Here is a 20,015-nt window from a genome sequence, read left to right as displayed (position 1 = left end):
ACAGATTAATATCTTTATAATAAAAGTTTATTATGAAGTTAAGTTTCGTCTCTGGAAATGTACATAGCAAAAATCAGTGGTTAAATTTAACATAAAATAGCTCTAATTTAAATAAAGTTTTTCCAACATTTGGTAATGCCATTACATTTTTATTCATTTTATTTTTCCTCATACTATATTAATTGCTTCCTTCCTTTTTATATATATATATATATATATATATATATATATATATATGTATATATGTATGTATTATTTTTTTCTTGCTGAACTGTTAAATTTTAATCTACCAAATATTTGAGAAAAAATAAGGTCAATAATGTATCTTATATACTTAATATACATAATACAGAATGCCACTATGATTAAAATGAGCGCTTCCACTGTACCTAACATCAAAATGATAATCCTAGCACTAATTTCTGTCTGTATTTTTTAAGTATCACTTCAGTCTTTCCTTTGTTTGTTTGTTTGTTTGGTTTTTTTGTAGGTTTACCTAATTGTCAGTCTCCACTGCTCTGAGGTTTTCCCTTATAAACATTTACATCTGCTCTCCCTCTCATTCACTCCCTCTCTCCATCTCCACTGTCTCGCACAAAATTAATCAACACATATATACACAACAGGCACAGAGCCCTCTTCGGTGGGCTGGTCTGTCATCAGCCCTTCCTCCTAGTTGGTTGCAGCTGTAGACTGCGTTGCTATGACGTCACATTGATCGATCCAGGTCCCGGTGCATTGGGAAAGCACACAGGCAAAACAAGACAGGGATTGAAATAGGCTGGCAGATAGAAGGAAGGTGGGAAGGAACAGGGACAAGAGGAGAGAAAGTGAGGGCAAATGAAACCATCCCAATAATCCAAGGAGGGTGGGGACACATGCGCAGGCACACACAAGCAGCTACGACAGGAATAGTCACTGTGCAGCAGGCTTGCATTTTGTGCACTGGCGAGTTAATATAGAGTCTTTGTGTGAACGTCGTCAGCATGGGTTGTCATTTGCCTCAAGTCTGTGTGTTGTTCTCTCCCGCAGCATATGATTAATGGCTTTTACCACTGGGCAGGCTCAGCACACTGCACTGACATAAGGTAGGATAAAGGGGAAGGCTGCATGTGTCAGACTGTCTATCTGCTCTATCTTTTGTATTTACCCTGTATATATTGGCTTTGTCTCTATCTATACACTAAATACACACACACATGTCTGGGGTGTGCACATTGGGCCACTTATGTGTACCACAAGAGAGGTTATTAATCTAGAGTTCCCTTGGGCCATACTGTCAGGAGAGTCAAGCTGTAAGCCATGTGACTGCACAGAGACATGCTTGGATAGGCTGAGGCCATCTGTGACCTCAGCAAACTAACTCCGCCCCCTCAACATTACCACCCCCTTCCCCAACACACACCCACAGCCCTCCCTCCCTCTCAGTCTCCCGCCTCCTGGTCTCTCTCTACCCTGCGTCTTTTATTTATTTATTTTTTTTCCTCCACTTAGCTTTCCCCCACCTCTCAGCATCCTCGGTTGAACGTGTAGGTTAGAGCCGCAGCAGCACCAGCAGTAGCAGCATCCATGGCTTAAGCCCAGGTCTGATCAGCAGCTAGCTTGGGCTAGGCCCCTACCCCTCCTCTTCCTCTTCTCTCTCTATCTCTCTGTGCATCTCTCTCTCCTAGACTAGTTGACAGGCGACGTCTGAGGTGACGGAAGCTCACAGTTAGCCAGGGCGTTAGCCACACGAACACAGCTCCTCTACTGTCCATCAATTTTACTGTATCTCTCTGATAACTGGGGGCCTCTTCTCTATCTCCATCTCCCCATACCTCCCCTTTACATTTCAGGATCCTTGGCATTAGAGGAATGCAAATCTGCAACCATGATGGAAGGTAAGATGAATATTTTTAACTATTGCGCTTTTTCTGTTGAATTTCAAAGCAATCTTCTTTTATGTCCTTGTTACATGGCAGTTCATCCACTGAAAGCTTTGAAGATGTATGTGTTTGAAGGTTCAAATGTCATAAGCTGCCCTGCTATTTTGAGTACATACATTCCGGTGACTTGCATGTTAAAAAAAGGCACAGCCACTGAATGTCTGTCCTCAGAGACACAATGGTGAGGCTAATTCAACCGTGTGTATCTTTTGTGAGTGTGTGTGTGTGTATATGTCTGAGAACCCCCCCACCCCACACACACACACACACACCACCCTTCTCCCGCTTGCCATCGTATAGGATTATTTGGATTTATTGTGCAGGAGGGCTTACGTGCCCAGCTGGCTCACTTGTATAAATTCTCTTTGTATGGTCTACTCTAAATACTCTGCTGTGTATCTTTTCTGGCTGCATTGACATTCAGGTGTGGTTTATATATCTATTCACATGGATTCACATGTACTTAAGAACCCACCCATGGTTGGCCTGATCCATCTCTGTTGGATTAATTGCAAGGAAGAAAAACAGAATCAAAATGACCGTTCTAGTATCATTCCCCTTTAATTGATGACATCATCAATAGGAAGGCCAATGATGGAGGGATGAATTCTTACCGCTCTCCAGCTGTCATGCAGAAGCACCTATCCATTTGTTTCTCATGGTTTCAGAGGTTATTTCTTCCTTTTTCAGGCATCCTGTACTTAAAAACTAATGATGAATTGATGCCATTTAAGTCTGTTTATTAAAGTGCGTCTGGCTAAATTACCTGAATGCCAGTGTGTCCTCTGAAGAGGAATCTCATTAGCTGGTTGTGTGGTTGTTTGTGTTTGTGTTTGTCTATCCAAGTGTTTGGATATGATGATCTTTACTTGTTTTGGTTTCTCACCCTTTCACACCAGAGACTGGACTGTCAGTGACTAGTTTCGCTTGTGTTAAATAGGTGACCTTAAGCTTGGTTTAATTCATAGTTTAAAAGTAATTTTTATACGTGATACATGTTTCTGTAGATGCAGTCCAAGATGCTTTTATGTATATCCTAACCCTATGCTAGCACAGCTTTCAGTTTTCAGCAAAATTTGGTTTGCAGAAAGTGTTTATGTTGCAGCAATGATGACTTTGATAACTGTCAAGAAGTCAATATGAATTTCTTATTCGTAAGAGACCAGGATTTATATTGTTTCTCTTTCCCATTCATTGCTAATGTTAGCCACCCATGTTTGCTAAATAAAAGCCTGTGATTACTGCTGTGGCAAGTCAGAGGAGGTCTAAATTTAAATGACTGAATGACATTGAAATTATTTGAAGTACCTTGTTGAAAACAACAATGAATGTCTTTCCTCAATATCTGATAATGGTGTGTTAGATTGCCCTGCTACTGCAGTCAAGTTGACAGTGTAGAACCCACTGCAATGACAATGATTACAACAGATTCACTGCTTGCAATGTACACATCATTATAAAAAATTCAAAGTTCTCTGTAGGTTGTAAATTAGATGATAAATGCAATATATAAAGCTTGTCACAGATGGACAGAGCTGTGCTTGTACTTCTACCTTATGCACAATGATATGCTCATGCTGACTGTGCAGATGGATAATATAATTTTCAATATTGACTCTTTAAGGGAAATAGACAGCACAACAACCAGTAGTTAATGATCAACCAAAATTTGAAGTTTTCAGATGCATGGATGTCAATAGGTATTTTAGATGGTCTTTAATGTCTCTTGCATTGCACGACACTGAACAAATCATTCAGTTACATTTTTTACACAATAAAGGATTCTCTATCTTTACCATAACAAATGATAAGGGAAGCCCCTCCCCTGCAACTGTGCTATCCTGTCATCGTCTGCTTTTGTCACGAGCCGAGTTGTTAGGTAACAGTTGCAGAGAAAAGGGAGGAAAAAAACCCTGTCTGTCTGCGAGCAGCTTCCTTTTCATTAGCATGGGTAGCAAAGGCTTAACATGAACTGTGCGAGGGCAGGATTACAGTCAGGTGTTAAAATTGGATGTTAATCCTTGTTAGTTCTGCTTTTTAAAGCCCCATGCCATGGCCAGCATGGCTGTCCCTGGGTAACACGGTGCTGAAGAACACATGGGATGATTTCTTAATTATAAAGACAGAGGCATACATCTAATGATTTGTGTCAGTAACTGTTTGACAGATTTGCTTTCTAAATTCCAAATGAAAACTTGCATACAGCAAATCAGCTTGTGCCTTTGTGGGGTTTGTTTCAATAGAGACTGATCTCTAGGTAATTGTGCTGTGTAGCAAGGGAGCTGTAAGGAGTAGGCTAACTGATGATCAAGACAGTGAAGTATAATAAAGGAATTTCTATTTGCATACATTGTATTACTTGTATTGAAAACAAATCTTATTAACAGTTAGACTCTGTTCTCTCAGTGTAGTGCTATTATGGATATTAATCCTATCCAGCACTTATAACTCTAAGAACAGCAAAATTTGCATGTGCTGTCAAAAGTGGACAACCTGACAATTTTGTCTGACAACTACAGACTGTAATGGCCACTAGTAGGCCTTCAGCGTCGTAGTATCTTAATCCCAGTTAGCTGCAGAAATCACACTGTCACAGGCAAATCCAGTATTTATATCTTGCCTGACTGGAACACTAGGCCTTATGGTGGACTTTCCTTCATTCCTTCAATGGACTATTACCTTACCTGCAAAACAGATGGTTTAGTAATTATTTGCTTCTCTTGGAGGGGGTTCTCAGTTAGTAAATGTAATGTTATGTTGTCATAATCTAATGGTGGATTGTGAAGGCAATACTTTGTTTAGCCTTTGTCATACAAGGCGAATAGCATACAGACAGGCAAAAAGCATAAACCTATTTTTCAGGAAGCCTTTTGGAAATATCAGTCATGTCACAAACTGAGCATTTCCTCAGTCAGCTCTTACAAACCAGGTTTTTAGTCTCACTCTGAGGGCAATATGTTTTTCCAAGGTAAGAACTATGATGCTGACTCATGTCTGTTAAGGTAATGACCAGGGCAGAGCCTCTTAAGTGCAATTTGTTCGTGATTTCTGAATGGATGGGTATTTGGTTGGTTAGGCCCGGCACTAAAACATAAAAATCCTGCTTCTTCATTGCTACAGTGCTTTTCACCACAGACCCAACTGGGAAAGTTAGTGTTTTGCCATTGGCCCAAACAAATAACTTGTGGGCTGATGTGTTGGAAACAGCCCTCAGTAGCCTAGGAGAGGTTTTGTGATGATATGAAACAGAACAGTGTATAATCTCTGAAAGTGAAATGCAGAATTGTATGTCCTTGCCATACATAATGATCCAGGCCAGTTATTCTCCATCCTAAGTGTTAGTGTTATTTCATGTTTGTCCTAGTTTTAGTCTAATCTTAGTCTCCAAAGACACTGTATAAATGTATCCATCCACCTTTGTTTTTGCATATAAAACCTGTATACATACATGGACACACTCTTTAGACTCCATAAAATTTCCTGTGGTGTAGTGTGTTCAAACAATTACTTAAATGCTACTACCGGTTCTTTTTTTTCTTTTCTTTTCTTTTCTTTTCTTTTATACCCAAAGAAGAATGATTTTAATCTGACACATTATAGTCAAGTGCAAAAACAAAATTAAATCCCAACATATTTTTCAGCCATGTACAAAAGCAATATAAGACATTATCTTAATTGAAGTATATACAAATAAAGAGGAAGTAATAGACAAGGCTACTTCTGTATTATAGAGAAGTCTCAGTCACTGGCTTTTGCTATTAATAACATCAGTGTGAATATGGATACTAATACAACATCAGATGAGACTGACATGCAAAACTTGTCCGCATATACGTTTGTTCAATTATCAAAGTAAATGTTTGGATGTGTCTTCCTCACAGTGTGGAACTGCAGAGGAAAGCTCATTGTCAGATGTGTCACAGTGGAATGGGTCCATTGTGGTTGTGCTCGACAGTAAGCTTGACAGAGATCCACATGAACTTTCCCACAACAATGACACAAATGGACCCGAGACTCAGAAAGAAGGAGGCAAAGGGAAAGCGGTCAAAATTAATTGGCTTGTTCTTGTTTGCACTCTTCCTAGCACCTAATTCATTCTTTCATAGACATAGACAACAGGACAGCGGCCCTTCCGAATTCCATGCAGTTCTCTATGCAGACACACCCACACAGTCTCTCTTGTTCTCTCTTGCATGCGCGCACACACACACACACAAGCTTATGTAATGATGCCCAAGATTCAAAGACTGATAAACATGTTTTTGTAATGCAGTGTCAGAGGCAGCTGGGGGAAGATGAGGCTCTCGTACAGTGGAATCAAACTGGTCCATTGGTCCATTGAATGATGTATTCAATTCAGTGTGAATCTTATTGGCTGTTTAAGACCGGTAAGGTATTTGTGCATGTGGCAGCATCTGTCGGGCCATGCAGAGTAAAAATAACTAGCAAAAAAACCCCAAAACAATAGCAACAACAACAATAAAACTAGCAATGCAAATCATGTATCAATTAATCTTACTTGGTTTTCTTGATTGTTTATTTAAATTTAAATGATACACCTAGAATAAAAAACGAACAGGCAGTAGCACAGACAGTTAACCAACAGTCTAGCGATGATGTTTTCTGTCCTAATGGCCCTTCACAGAGATTACTGGAGCCAACTGAAAAAAAACAGTGGATGATTTGCAGTCAGAGATGTGTAGTCAAATCTAATCATGGGTTCTAGTTTCATTATAACAAGATGCTCTTGTGTGGCAACACTAATGTCGTCATTGTAATTGCACCATGGAGCGTTTGTGTCATGGTTTATGACAAGAAGAGAGAAGAGATAGACCCTAGTGGAAGCAACATTCAGGCAAGAAACAATTAAATGTAGTTCAGATCCCTGTTGATCTTGACTGATTCAAGTTGGGATTCTTTCACGCAGATCACAATGATCTCTTCAGGTACCTGTGAGGCGATTATGCGTCAATCTCTGTTTCATGATGCAAACACTAAAAATGGGGCACTCATAGAAGTTTCTTTGACAGAATCCCTAGCAGTGCAGCAAGGAGAGGAAGCCCCAATTCCCAATTAAAGGAGAGATGCACTGTCAAACACAGTGAGAGAGACAAGCTCACACAGCAAGGAGATCGAATGGGAGAGTGAGGAGTCTGCTTTAAAACCATTTAGAGGAAGAAGCATGCAAACATAATGACTGGTAGTGGATATAGGAAAGGAGATGAAGTGACTTAAAATGAAAAGTAGGATAGCGTGAGAGTCAAAGAGACATGGCCAGCAGCAATCCAAGTCAGAATCCCGGAGGGAGAGGGCAAGACAAATAAATAAAGGAGGAGGGGAGAGACGACAGTTTGCTCATCATGAAAAGCGTGTATTTTGTTCAGTCACTTCCTTGTAAAGGTGGTGTCCTCTACATTATATCAATTTAGTCATGATTTTTAGCTTCTGTATCAGGCGTTCCATATTATTTCAACATGGCAGTTTTGAGTTCACCCAAATTTCTGTCACCCTCCTGCGAGGAAAGATGGGAAAAATGAATATATTTCTAATCTAGTAACAGTTGACAAGGAAAGCTTCTCTTTTCCTCTCATGTTCTTCATGTTACTGAGAAAGGACTGACGAGACATGGTGGAAGGGAAAACCCCTCAGGGAAGTGGGATTTATTTGTCCATATAATATTAATGTGCTTATCTGCATAATGTATGCAGCTCCCAAACTGACGCTTATTGTTTGGCTCAATCTTCGTTGACTATACTTATTAATTAATAAATGTGGTACTGCAGTAGTGAAATTTCTGTGTAATTTTTCTTTATTTTGGAGAGTATAATCAGCACTGCTGTGCTGATGCGTTGCGTTTTTTTGGAGTGCCCACTAACTTGCGTCATTTACTTCAATTACTGATTTCCTTGGTTTCCCAGAAAACATTTCAGTAAATCCCAAGGAAATATTATTACTTGGAGTGGATTACGAGTGCAGGACTGTAAGGGTTTTTTTGGACAAAACCTCACTCTAAAAAACTCTCTTAAAAAAAAAATCAGGATTATGAAAATCTCCAATTTATCAGGGGTATTTTAACCCACACCATCCGTCAATCTTTGTCCAACCATCATATTAAGAAAACTATAGCAGCGAAGACCAAAAGCTAAGAAAGATGCCGCTTACATCAGCTGTTCATTCATTTCTTATGTGTAAGTTTCAGGGTCCATGTCCTTCCTTGCTTCCTTTCATTTTATGAATATTTGCTCATGGCGTGACATAAAGAAAAAAGTGGCATTGTGTTCATGCACATATGTGTGACAAATCAGCTGTTTGGCATATCTGTCCCTGTCTCAAGGTTGAAACTCACTGCATTTATTTGTATAGGCTGTATGGCTGCTAGCCCGACCAGTGTAAACAGATGTCAGTTTCAATCAACAGGGGAAGCACTAGCATAGTGACGCAGCAACACAGCTACAGGAAGAGATTAGCAGTGTGTACATTGATAACTGGTTGGGTTGAGAGATGTAGTAATGAGGGAGGGATTGAAAGGTTTTAGGGCTGAGAGAGATGTGAATGATGAAAGAGGGATGAACTAAGTATTTTGAGGTTGTAATTAAAGGGAGAAACATAGCGTGTCTCACCAGCTGCATATGGCATGTGTGCAGGATGGTGTTGTTTGCATTGATAATTTCTGATGAGAATTTCAGGCTTTTTATTTCTATACTCTATCTCTCTCTCTACATATATATGTCTCTGTGTGTATAGTATTATTTGTTCATAAGTTGTTTGTTCAGAGCAGAGCATGTCTTGGTGCTTAAGGGTTAGGTCAACTGTGATGCTGGGGTGGCGTAGGCTGCAGTGCTGCGTGGCATGGGTAGCAGCAAAATTCGTACTAAGCAGAAGAGGCGTGCAGAGAAAAATTCACAGTCAGCAGGGGGAGCATTCCAAACATAATTCTTACTTGCGGCGCTGCCTTTTCGTAACTCTGAATCTTCATAAAACGAATTTTCATGGGTAATGACTGTACACAAAAATTTCTGGTCACTCAAAGAAGATTACAGAAACACATCCGATTTTTCTTTCTTTCATATCAGAAGTTTTCTTGGCCTTCCAGTCCTATTTTGTCCTTAATTTCTCCTATTCTTTAAAATTTCTTCAAGTGCTTGAATACCACCCACACTTGACTATCCAGTTTTCATACATCTTTTCATTTTAAATGGATGCATGTGATTGAAGGATGGTCTTATAGATATCAGCAAGTTCCAAAGAGTTTATGTTTATGTATGTTATGTTTATGTAATTCTGAAGCATGTCTTGGCAGGCAAAGACTGGAGTTAAAAATTACAATTTAAATTTAAGAGAATCTGGTTTTTGATACTGCATATGCCCTTTCCTGGATTTTCTAGTTAAAACTGCTGTAAAAAAAACAAATAAAAAATAATCATAATATATGGAAGCTGTTCCTCAGACTTTTTGCGCTTGCCTTTATTGCTCTGAACTGTTCGCCTGATGGCGGTGGTTCAAACAATCGGTGGCTTGGGTTGGTGGTGTCTGAGGTGATACTGCTGGCTTTTTTTTTTTTTTTTCAGAAACAAATTTGTCTTTGTTGGGCTTTTTTGACCGGGCTTGAGGTATTGAAGGTCTTAAGTCTTTACACATTCTACACAGCTTCTCCGTGTACGTGGAAGGTGAAGTTGGCTGTTCTCCCTGATATCCTAGAGTCAATATGTTTACAGAAAAACTGATTATGTTGATCCAAACAGTTCCCTCTAAGTTAGAAAATCCAACCAAAATGATAACCTCAAAGGGCTGTGTATAAGAGCTGGCAAGCTGTCAAATTCATTCTCCAAAGAAATTGCTGGCATTGAAGTTGGGGTTGACGCAACAGTGAATCATTATCTATATTTTGTACCTCTTGAGGTACAAAGTGGTGTCATGAGACAAAATGGCCAATGCCAGTTGGTTATCATGCTAACTTCCAAAGATATCTCTTCAAAACATGTACCAAAACGTTTTTGACTACAAAAGTAACTTTGCAATAAGATGATTGCATATATCCCTACTGTTCTACTGGTCAGTATTTATTTAACAAAACTCTAACTACTGTATTTGAATATTTATGTTTGCCAGATATAAAGGAATTTGTGCCTTACAGTCACTTTAATATGGGCATTTTGGACATTGTCAGATTTTAGTGTTAATGTCAGTTTATTCGTAACATGCCCATGGAAGAGTGCATACGAGTCTGTTTGGGATGTTGAAAAGTTGGTCCTTCAACCAATTGTTGTCCCAGCAGCCATCAGATGGATGACTCATAGCTGATAGGATTTCATTAGCAGACACAGAATAGAAGAACCATTGATTTTCACGATATCACAGATGAGGAGGGAAAGGAGAGGGCATGAGACATGAGTACAGAGAAGACTGCAACTGAGAGATGTATGCACATTAGTGAAACTGAACCACATGATAAAGAGCACCTGTCATTTGTTGTCCCGGTGTAAGATTGCTGAGGAGCAATGAAAGAGTAGAAAGGTAATGTACTGCCAGCACTGAAAGAAGTGTTGGTCGTACGCTGCTCAGAATAGAGACAATGCTTCTATAACGCAGGATGGATACAAAAGATTTCTGTTGTTTAGTTTGTATGATACAGTTTTGTGTTTCTCAGTCAGCAAATTGTTCAGGTTCATCAGGTACGTGGAAAAGGAGCCCTCTTTCAGTTGAAAACTTTGCCGTTCTTCATGGTATGCAATCTGCTTAGTTGCTGAGCTTTGTAGTTTTGATATATTTCAGCTTGCCTGACAGATAATCATTTTCACAACTTGTATCCTCATAGGAATTCCTCCACATCAGCCCATACTTTTCCAATAACATTTGACCATTTCAGTTTTTTGTTGTTTTTTTTGTTTTGCTTTGTGTTTTATGGCTACATAAATATTTGAGTTCAGTTAATGTGCAGCTGAATTTCTACTCTGAGATTACTTGTTGAAGGATTAGTTCTTTGCTTGGAAGTATTGAAGGCGGAGGTGAGAGGAAAAAGCCCTTCTACTATGAACCTGTCTGCTGCCTCTCAACTCCCAGTGGTCATATAGTGATGCTCTCTTGCTTTTGGTCCATTAAGTAATATGGAAGAGTGAAACACAGGAAAGATAGGCAAAGACATTAGTATTTCTTATTACACCGCAGACTCAGTCCCTCCTGCCAACCACTAACTTCTTTTCAGACATTCAGTGCCTCGTTGACAATATTGTTGGGGGAATGGGAAAGATTGATATTTGGTCATTTTACATCTTTTACTCATTTTAAACCCTCCCAAAACACATGGGTTGGGTTAGACCTATGTGGCCAGAGAGCAGTTTGTCCAAATTAGAAGGGAGGGAAAAGGAAGTTACTCCCCTCATTTTACCACAGTGTTAACAATCTATAGTTGGTGTCAGTGATACAGGAATGGTAATGTCTTGCTGTCTTTTTTTTTTTTTTTTTAATCTTTTATATAACATATTTAGATTGTGTAACTAGATCTAAAAAAAGAACTAAAGGTTTGTTTTTTGTTTTTGTTTTTTTTTTTTTGGGGGGGGGGGGGGGGGTGGTTGCTCAAGGGTGATTTGCAATAAACACAAATGGAAATTGTTGAACAAACTCGTCTCCGTCCATGCTGTGGGCTTTTTATCCCCAGAATGACAAGGTGCATTTTTTTTTTTCCTTTTCTCACTTGCGAGTCATACCGCTCCCTGCAAATAGTATTGCTTGCTAGAATTTAGAAACTGAAATAAGTATTGCATCAGGACTGTGCTTTTGTGTTTACATGAGGTAACCCCCTAATATTTTACATCATTAACCTCTTTATATATCTTTTTGGCTTAAAATAAAATGTACATCTGCTTTCTTGCTCCTGGGACACAGTGTTATTGAAACCAGGCCATGTTTTGTGGGTACTGTAAATTTATATCTGGTTTTCCCCACCAAGGGAAGTTTCACAAATTACGTGAGCACTGTTAGTAAACAGGATGTTACTGAATTAATCTTTATTACACTGTGACTGGCTGGCCGAGAACCAGTGGTTCTCAAACTTTTTTGGTCATTCCCCACTTCGAGTGGGGTCAAGTGGGGATTTTCAAGCCCCACTTTACCCTGTTGCCCCAACAAAAATCTTGACAAATTAATTAATTAAAATTCCATTTTATAAAACATCAACACCAAGTTCAAAAAGAAAATAAGAGTGCAGTTGTGCCATCATAACTGATATCTTGAATCAAAAACAAAAAGTACAGTAGTCAAATAATGAAATTGTGTTTCATTTGCAGTCTGTGCAAAAAACAAAAACAAGAGAACTTTCCCTGTATTAGTGGCTGCAATGTGCCTGTTTGGCACTGCACATCCTCTCAAAATGGGGTTGCAGGCATGAAACTGCCACTCAAGACATGCTCAATGTTGAGCTGAGACCTGTATTTTGTTTTCAGAGAAGCAACAGTCTGTGAGTGTGTGTGAGTGATGGTGCTGGCTCTTTTGTGGTCCGCATCTCAAATTTATCCATGTTGCTCACGGCTCCCTGTTACCTTGTTGTCCCGCTGCAAATATTGGCCCGCTGCAACTTTCATCCCGACGTCTATCATTGTTTTTGCACTTTAGTCCCAGGTTACATTTTTCTCCTGGTCTTCTAATGCTCATTAATCATTTTAGCCATTAATTATTACTTTTTGTGTGTGGGTGTTTTGTTTAGTGAATTATCTTTGTCAATGAAGAAAAGTATTTACAGTAAGAAAATTTCCTCCTGTTTGTCGTGCCCAACCTGCCATGTCTCCATTTCCCACCGGTGGATCGTGCCCCACACTTTGAGAAGCACTGCTCTAAACTGAATGTGTCAAGTCTGTACTTTGTGTACTCTCATTTCAACTGAGAAAAGGGAGTTGCATGGTACAAGCCTGCATGTATCTGTGTCTTGCAGCTGTGTGAGGAATTCTGTTTGTAAGGGAAGACTGGCCTCCATTTTGCATTACTTTAGTGTCGCACTTGCAGTAGGAGTTTCCCCTAATGAACTACCAGCATGTTACATAACATGCAGTCACAAAGAACAATGTCTCTTTAGTTGCCTCCTTCAGTTTACACAGTTTATACAGCGTGTATACACAGTATCTACTTTTCTTACTGACAAGTGTTGAACAAAAATTCAAAACATGTTGCCACAAGTGAGACATAAAGAACTGCAGAGAGCAGATGGTGCACAAATACCATCCTTAAATCCAAACTTTTTTTTTTGCTTTTTGCTTTTTGCCTCATTTTATTTCATATTGTCAGGAATGGCAAGAAAGGATGGGAGAAAAATCTAACATGTAAATGAGCCATACTTTAACAGGTCTGTCTGTGTGTGTGTTAGCATCATTACTACTTACTACTACCATAGTAGAGATAATATTACAAGGTCTAATTGCTACATACACTAGGAGTAGGGTAGGTAGACAGTCAGTGTGCGTTGCCTCAGTTTGCAGGTTACATAAGGTTTCCTTAACAGCAGATTAAGTTGTGTTTGAGTGACACTGGAACTAATCTTGAGTTCCCTCAAAGTGGTTCTTGCTTATATTCTTGCTTATCACAGTCTCCACATCTCTGTTCTTTGTTTTTTGCATCTCTCCCTTATTGTGCCACTTGCCCATATCTTTTGTATTGATAGAAGTCATTATTTAATTGAGGACCGCAACTGTAAGAAGATGTTGTATGAAGTCTTAAACAAGTCCTGGTCTTAATGATTCAACCCACCAGACGGCACATTCCATTCCCCTCCAAAACCTAAGTAAACCTATAATCTGGGTGTGAAAAGGGGAGGGGGTGGATTCGCTGGGTGGAGTTTCTTTTACCAGCATGAATTTAGATAGTTGGGTGTGAATAAAGAAAATGTAATCCACAGGAATGTGGTCCATCTTTTTTTGGATCCTATCACAATGAAGGAACAAGATAAGAAAAAAATTGGTCACTAATCTCACCTTTTAATGTCTAATGTGCATCTAATGTGCATTGCTTACAACTCTTTATTTCCCCATCACTCCTTTCAACCATCTTTTTTTTTTTTTCCCCCTAACAAAGTGATTTCCTGTTTTACCCTGAGGCACGCGGAAAGAAGACGTGACTAGGATGCCTCTGAGCAACTGATACATATCAGTTTTCTGTCAAGCCTCATGTGGACACAACCAGACTCAAAACACACTAAATATACAGAAGTTGCTGCTCATTTTGAAAGTGTTTATTCTTGGCAGACTTACAATGTGACCTGCAATCTACTGTTGTATCTGTCTAATTCACCCGCCAACAATCATCTCCTGTATGCACACTGTATATTGCAGAACCTAGAGCTAGTGGTGTATTGTTACAAAGTCATAATACAACGTTACACTACTTAAGCAGTTTTTGGGAGCATCTATACCACACATTTTTACTCTGCTACATTTCCCGTAAGCATCATTGTTGTCATATTGCTAAATAACTTCTTAAATTCTGGAATTCTATGAGCATAGGTGGAAGCATCCATGCAGACAAGTTTCATTCTCATCATTCTTCAATCACGAGCCCTTCCTCCTCCTTTACCAAAAATTAATGTGTCAAAACAGCAATAGCCCTTTTGAACTGAGCGCTGTCGCCGGTGGCCACCACACTTAGAATCTGCTCAAGTTCACGAATGTTTGCTCTATCACAGAAATGTCAGAAATGCCAGCTGTTACTGAAAGCTGAGATGTTGTGTTTCACAGCGAATACAGGGTCATTACTTTAATTCCACTGGCACTGTTGCGGAAGTCAGCGAATCCGTTCCTTTGTTGTTGACCGTTAATACATTCTTATGACATACAGTAAACTGCCAGATATTAAAGGTTCTAAGTGTTCTGGAAAAATGGGTAAATGCCCTTACTCACGCTGTTTTTCCATCCTATGCCCTTTGGCTTGAAGATAAATTTGGAGGGATCTTTAAATGAATTTGGGGGAATGTGAACCTTCGTATTAAATGGTTAGATTTCCCTGATGTTTAGGGGTGTCTGGGGTGACACACCCAACATTGTGTGAACATGTGGGACAGTGCCTCTTTAGTGGCAGCGTCGTAGAGCCCATTTGAAGGCGTGGGGACAAGAGGATGCGTTCCAACTAACACACTCCTCTGCGATCATATCAGAAAGTCTGTGCCAGGATGTTGAAGAGGAGAATCCGCCCTTAAGTCAACCTGCAGATTTAGGAGTAGCAGTATGGTTTTTGTCAAGGTCGTGGAACTCTTGACCTGCTCTGTACTTGTGACAAAGGTGCTGCAGGGAGCGTTGAAGTTTGCCCGACCAATCTACATCTACATGTGCATTGCAGATCTGGAAAAGGCTTAGGAGTGTGTCCCTCTGGGTATCCAGTAGAAGGTGCTCTGGGAGTATGGGGTGGATTGCACAGTGCTACAGGCCATTCAGTCCCTTTTCCATCAGAGCCTTGTTCACATTGCTTGCAGTAAATCAGATAGATTCCCAATTAGGGTTGGATCCAGTCAGCATGGCCCTTTTTCACCAGTTCTGTTCATATTTTTTATGGACAGAATTTCAAGGCACAGCCAAGTGGCTGAGGAGGTCAGGTTTGGAAGCCTTATGATTTCCTCTCTGCTGTCAGCTGATGATGTGGTCCTTCTGGCTTTGTCAGCCAGTGACCTAACCCTAACCCTGAAGGGGCTGGAATGAAAATCAGTGGCTCTAAGTCTGATGTCATAGTTCTCAACTGGACAAAGCTGGAGTTCCCACTCTGGATTGGCGAGAAGTTGCTGCCCCGAGTGGGAGAGTTTAAGTACCTTGAGGTCTAGTTCAACAGTGAGGGGAAAATGGAGCTGGAGATAGATGGACGGATCGCATCGGGGTGTGCAGTGATGCGGACACTGTAGTGTTCTGTCGTACTGAGGAGTTTACCAGTCTGTCTATGTTCTGACCCTCACCTGTGGTCATGAGCTGAGGGTGGTGAAAAGCAGATGAGGTTGTGAATAGAAGTCGCCAGGTTCAGCCTTGAGATCAGGTATGGAGCTCAGACACCCAATACCTTTAGACCACAGGTCAAACTGTGGAATATCTCCAACACCTTCATAATGTAAGCTATAAGGAACATACCGCAATATTAAAGTGAGTGAACAGCTGCTAAGCCTACAAGGAGCACTGTGATGCCTTCAACACAATCTCCATATGCTGGCAAATCTACTCAACTCTAAAGATGTCTTGCATCAGTGTTTTGTTGTCTAGATAATAGCTACCACAACCTAACAACCTAACCAACCTCTAGCCTTGAAAGTTAGACAATTGCACCCTTAAGGACGTCACATGTGGCCTTGCACTCCTACATTAAGCGAGACAACATTCTTGTCCAATTGTGTTTTAGGTCGCTTGACATGCAACCAGAGAATCAGTCTTACATGTCTTTTATAACTATCAAATGCTTTCCTCTTCTTCTCAGAATGTTATTTTAGTAAAGTAATACCAAATTGTCTACATACAGTATCTATCTGCAACATTGGTTTGCCAGGGTATTGATTTTTAATATAAGATAGTAGAACCATTACCCTGTAGAATGAGGCAAAGCAGTCCTTTCTAGTGAGGGCACAGCATGCTGATGGCAGACGGGCGAGCACAATGAGCATTCATTTGGGGAAAATATGCATAGATAGGACTTATGGCCCTATTTTCCCAATGTTTATAGAATGGCTTCTAGAATGGCTCTAGCAAAACAGTTTTTCAAACACCAAAACTAAATCAATGCGCCTGGTGACTGTGGCTTTAACATGCAGCATGCATGTAAAGAGGATATTTTATTTCCTTTGCTATTTCATCCTCCTGTTGTGATGGGGTTCAGTTGGGTGGCTGTAAATAACATTTCTGTGCGATGTCAAATTAATGTGGTTGAAAAGAGGGAAAATTTTTACTTTTTGTCCCCACAATCAGCACAGTGGCATAATGTTTAGCGCTATTGCCCCACAATAAGAAGGTTACCGGTTCAGTCCCCAGGCCTGGGTCCTTTCTGTGTGGAGATTGCATGTTCTCCTGTCCCCAAGTGGGTTTCCTCCCACCGTCCAAAGACATCATGTTTGGGTTAACTGGTGATTCTAAATTGTCCGTAGGTCTGAGTGTGAGTGGTTGTTGGTCACTGTCTGTCTCTGTGTGTTGGTCCTGTGATGGGCTGGTGACCTGTCCAGGGTGACCCCGCCTTCACCCAATGTGAGCTGGGATTGGCTCCAGCAACCCGGAAACGAAAAGTGTTAGAAGATGAATGAATGAATGTTATTCCCCCTTACTGGTGGCAATGATGATCTGTATTGATAGAACTTCAATAGCTGGGGACTTGTCTCCAGGCAAGAGTTAGGGGGTCTGCATGGGGTTTGAACAACTGTAGTCTCGCAGCACCCTTTTGAAATTTGAAGGAAAAAATGCAGCCCACCACCTACAGGTCACCTCCAAGGTGCACTTTCAAAGGCTTTAGCTGTAGCACATAGTAAGTATCAGTCTGTGGCATGAGCAGGACTGGGAGTCCTCTTTGTTCACGTCTGCCACTGATCTGTAGAAATCCTGTGTCAAAATATAAACAAATGAAAATTAAATCTCTTCCATATATCTTTATTGCAGAAATACAGGTTAAAAGATGCATTATCTGCTCTGCAGCAGAGACATTTGCCACACAGTCCTTGGTAGATGCTATTTGAAGCCTGGGGATGGGAACCATGAGTGCTTGCTGTTTATAGAGACAGAGGGGGTGAAGGGAGGAGATGAAGAACAATGATGGGGGTGGAAGAGATGGACAGAATGGGGGTTGGGGACACCTTACTTAACAGAATATTCCATACTTCTTTTTTACCATTTTATGCTAGTGTGTTGTACAAGATCTTAACAGTAATTATGGTTTAAAGAAAAAAAAGATGGTATTATGATGTTCAGAATTTCTCAAGAATGTACAGGGTGTCCATAAAATATCTTAAAATAAAATACAAATGTATTACAAAAGCAAATGAACAGGCAAAAGTGTGGAAGTTATTACAAAATGAGGAGTAGATAATTAAAATTTTTTTGCCTCATTTAATACACCTTCACATGAGCACGATTTGTTGCACAAAACATATCAAGACGGCACTCGACTTCTTGCCATATTCGCTGTCGCAATGGCATCAGTGATCTTTTGCTTTTGTTCAGTGATATCCCGAATCTTTGTTCGATACACAATATCTTTAACATAGCCCTACGGAAAGAAGTCCAGGGGAGTAATGTCTGGTGAATGAGGTGGCCACAGAATCGGGCCATCCTTTCCAAGGATTAGGGTTAGGGCATTTACCGCTACCTATTTCATCAACAGGGTACCTGAAATACATAAATGCAATGTGATTTAAAAACTGCAAATTAAGTCAGACCAAATGCTATTGGTCTAGATGCTATTCTAACACATTAGTATAGAAACATACGCTGGTCCCAGCATCACAAATGTTAGGACCTCTTTTTCTCTGATTCATGTCAGTACAATTTGATTAATTAATTAATTGATCTGGAAAATGTTAGCTTTTGTAGTACATGTGAAGGTAATATATTAAGCTAAATAGATATCTAAAATATATTTAAGGGAATGAAGCGGTTGAGCAGATGGCTGTATCACTATTGTCTAACCATTCTCAAGTCTTAATTTCATCACAACTGCTGTTTTTTGGTATCTGGCCCTGACCCCCTTTTTTTTTTTTTTTTTAGAAGTGAGTAATGCTACTCAATTAAACATCTTTTGCTTTTGTTTTTTTTTCCCACTTACCAATAGATGTGTCAGCACAATGAAAAAGAAATGTCCTTCTTTGCAATCTCTGTGTTCATTTTTACCCGGGTGCGTTATTCATGGAAGTTTTACAGTTGATAGCTCACAGTGCAACCACCTGGACAATACAGTCAAGGGCTATTTTTAGCATCCACTCTTTTCTGCCAAATTCACGCTGGGTCTTTCACTGTAAAACACATGCACACACACTAGCATACCAACACTCTAGCGACTGCAGTGAACAGCTGTTTGTGGCCATTTCTTATAAAATCCCAGTTTACCTTTCTGTTTGTGCTGCAAGGTAATAACACCGGGGGGTGGCATTTCTACAGACAGCTCATCCTAGCCTCTTGTGTCAGATATCCTCCGTCTTTGGGTTTGATCCAGGAAGGTTAGAAACTGCCAGGGAAAATGTAGGTGAAGATTGAATAAATGCCTGTCTTTCCCCTCGTGCTGCTTGTAGAAATGATTTTATGTGCTCAGCAGTGTTTTTGTTAATCTATGAAACTATGTCCCTGACATGAGTTGATTTTTTTTTTTTTTTTTTTTTTTTTTAAATAAAATCTTCACATAGGCATCATATTTAAAGGTCATTTCTAGGCGTGTCATAAAGTAGCTAACCAATAATATCACATATTTGTGTGTTCCACATCTTTTCTGCTTTACCCTTTTAACTACCATGCAAAACTAGTGCATGAACCACTGTATGATCATGGAAAGTATTTTTGCCAGTCTTAAGCAGCATATCTTCCCTCACGTGCCTCCTCCTGTCTCACTGGGCCATGAGGATAGATGAGTCATTCCCAACGAAAGAGCCTTTAACACCTCCTGTTTGCAATATGTCTATCTCTCAGTTTGTCTACTGGATGTCAGTCTGCCTGCCTGTCTTGCAGTTGTCTATCTCCTTTTCTCCTCACAGCGCTTTACAATTTTCTGTCTATTGGTTTTTGTCTGTTTTGTTTATGTGCCTGTTAGCCTTCATCCTGTTTCTGTAGTTGCATATCTCTTTGACTCCTTATCTGTCTGTCTGCCTATCAGTAGATCCACATGCTCCCCCTTGTGCTTAGTTTACAGCTTCCTTCAAAACCTGCAACAACCTGACAACCCATTTTTCACTTCAATTTTCTGATCTTCTTCTGGTAACTGCCAAAATAAAATCTTCACATAGGCATCATATTTAAAGGTAATTTCAAGGTGTGTCATAAAGTAGCTAACCAATAATATCAAATGCTTTTTATTTGTGTGTTCCACATCTTTTCTGCTTTGCCCTTTTAACTACCATACAAAACTAGTGCATGAACCACTGTATGATCATGGAAAGTATTTTTGCCAGTCTTA

General features: G+C 40.0%; 1 protein-coding gene across 3 annotated transcripts in view; it reads left to right on the top strand.

Moving 5' to 3' along the window:
• The first annotated feature begins 974 nt into the window (after positions 1-974).
• sgip1a (SH3GL interacting endocytic adaptor 1a) overlaps positions 975-20,015 on the top strand; it is a 51,925-nt gene continuing 32,884 nt past the window's right edge. For all 3 annotated transcript variants that reach the window (XM_029500244.1, XM_029500245.1, XM_029500242.1), the window contains exons 1-2: positions 975-1,088; positions 1,836-1,880. In XM_029500244.1, the coding sequence (XP_029356104.1) occupies positions 1,871-1,880 (10 nt within the window). In that variant the 5' untranslated portion in view covers positions 975-1,088; positions 1,836-1,870. The remainder of the gene's footprint in view (positions 1,089-1,835; positions 1,881-20,015) is intronic.

This window comes from Echeneis naucrates, chromosome 4, assembly GCF_900963305.1.
Source record: "Echeneis naucrates chromosome 4, fEcheNa1.1, whole genome shotgun sequence".
In the NCBI taxonomy this organism is placed as follows: Eukaryota; Metazoa; Chordata; class Actinopteri; order Carangiformes; family Echeneidae; genus Echeneis; species Echeneis naucrates.
The sequence above is the reverse complement of the archived record's forward strand: the minus strand, read 5'-3'. Positions and strand labels throughout refer to the sequence as shown.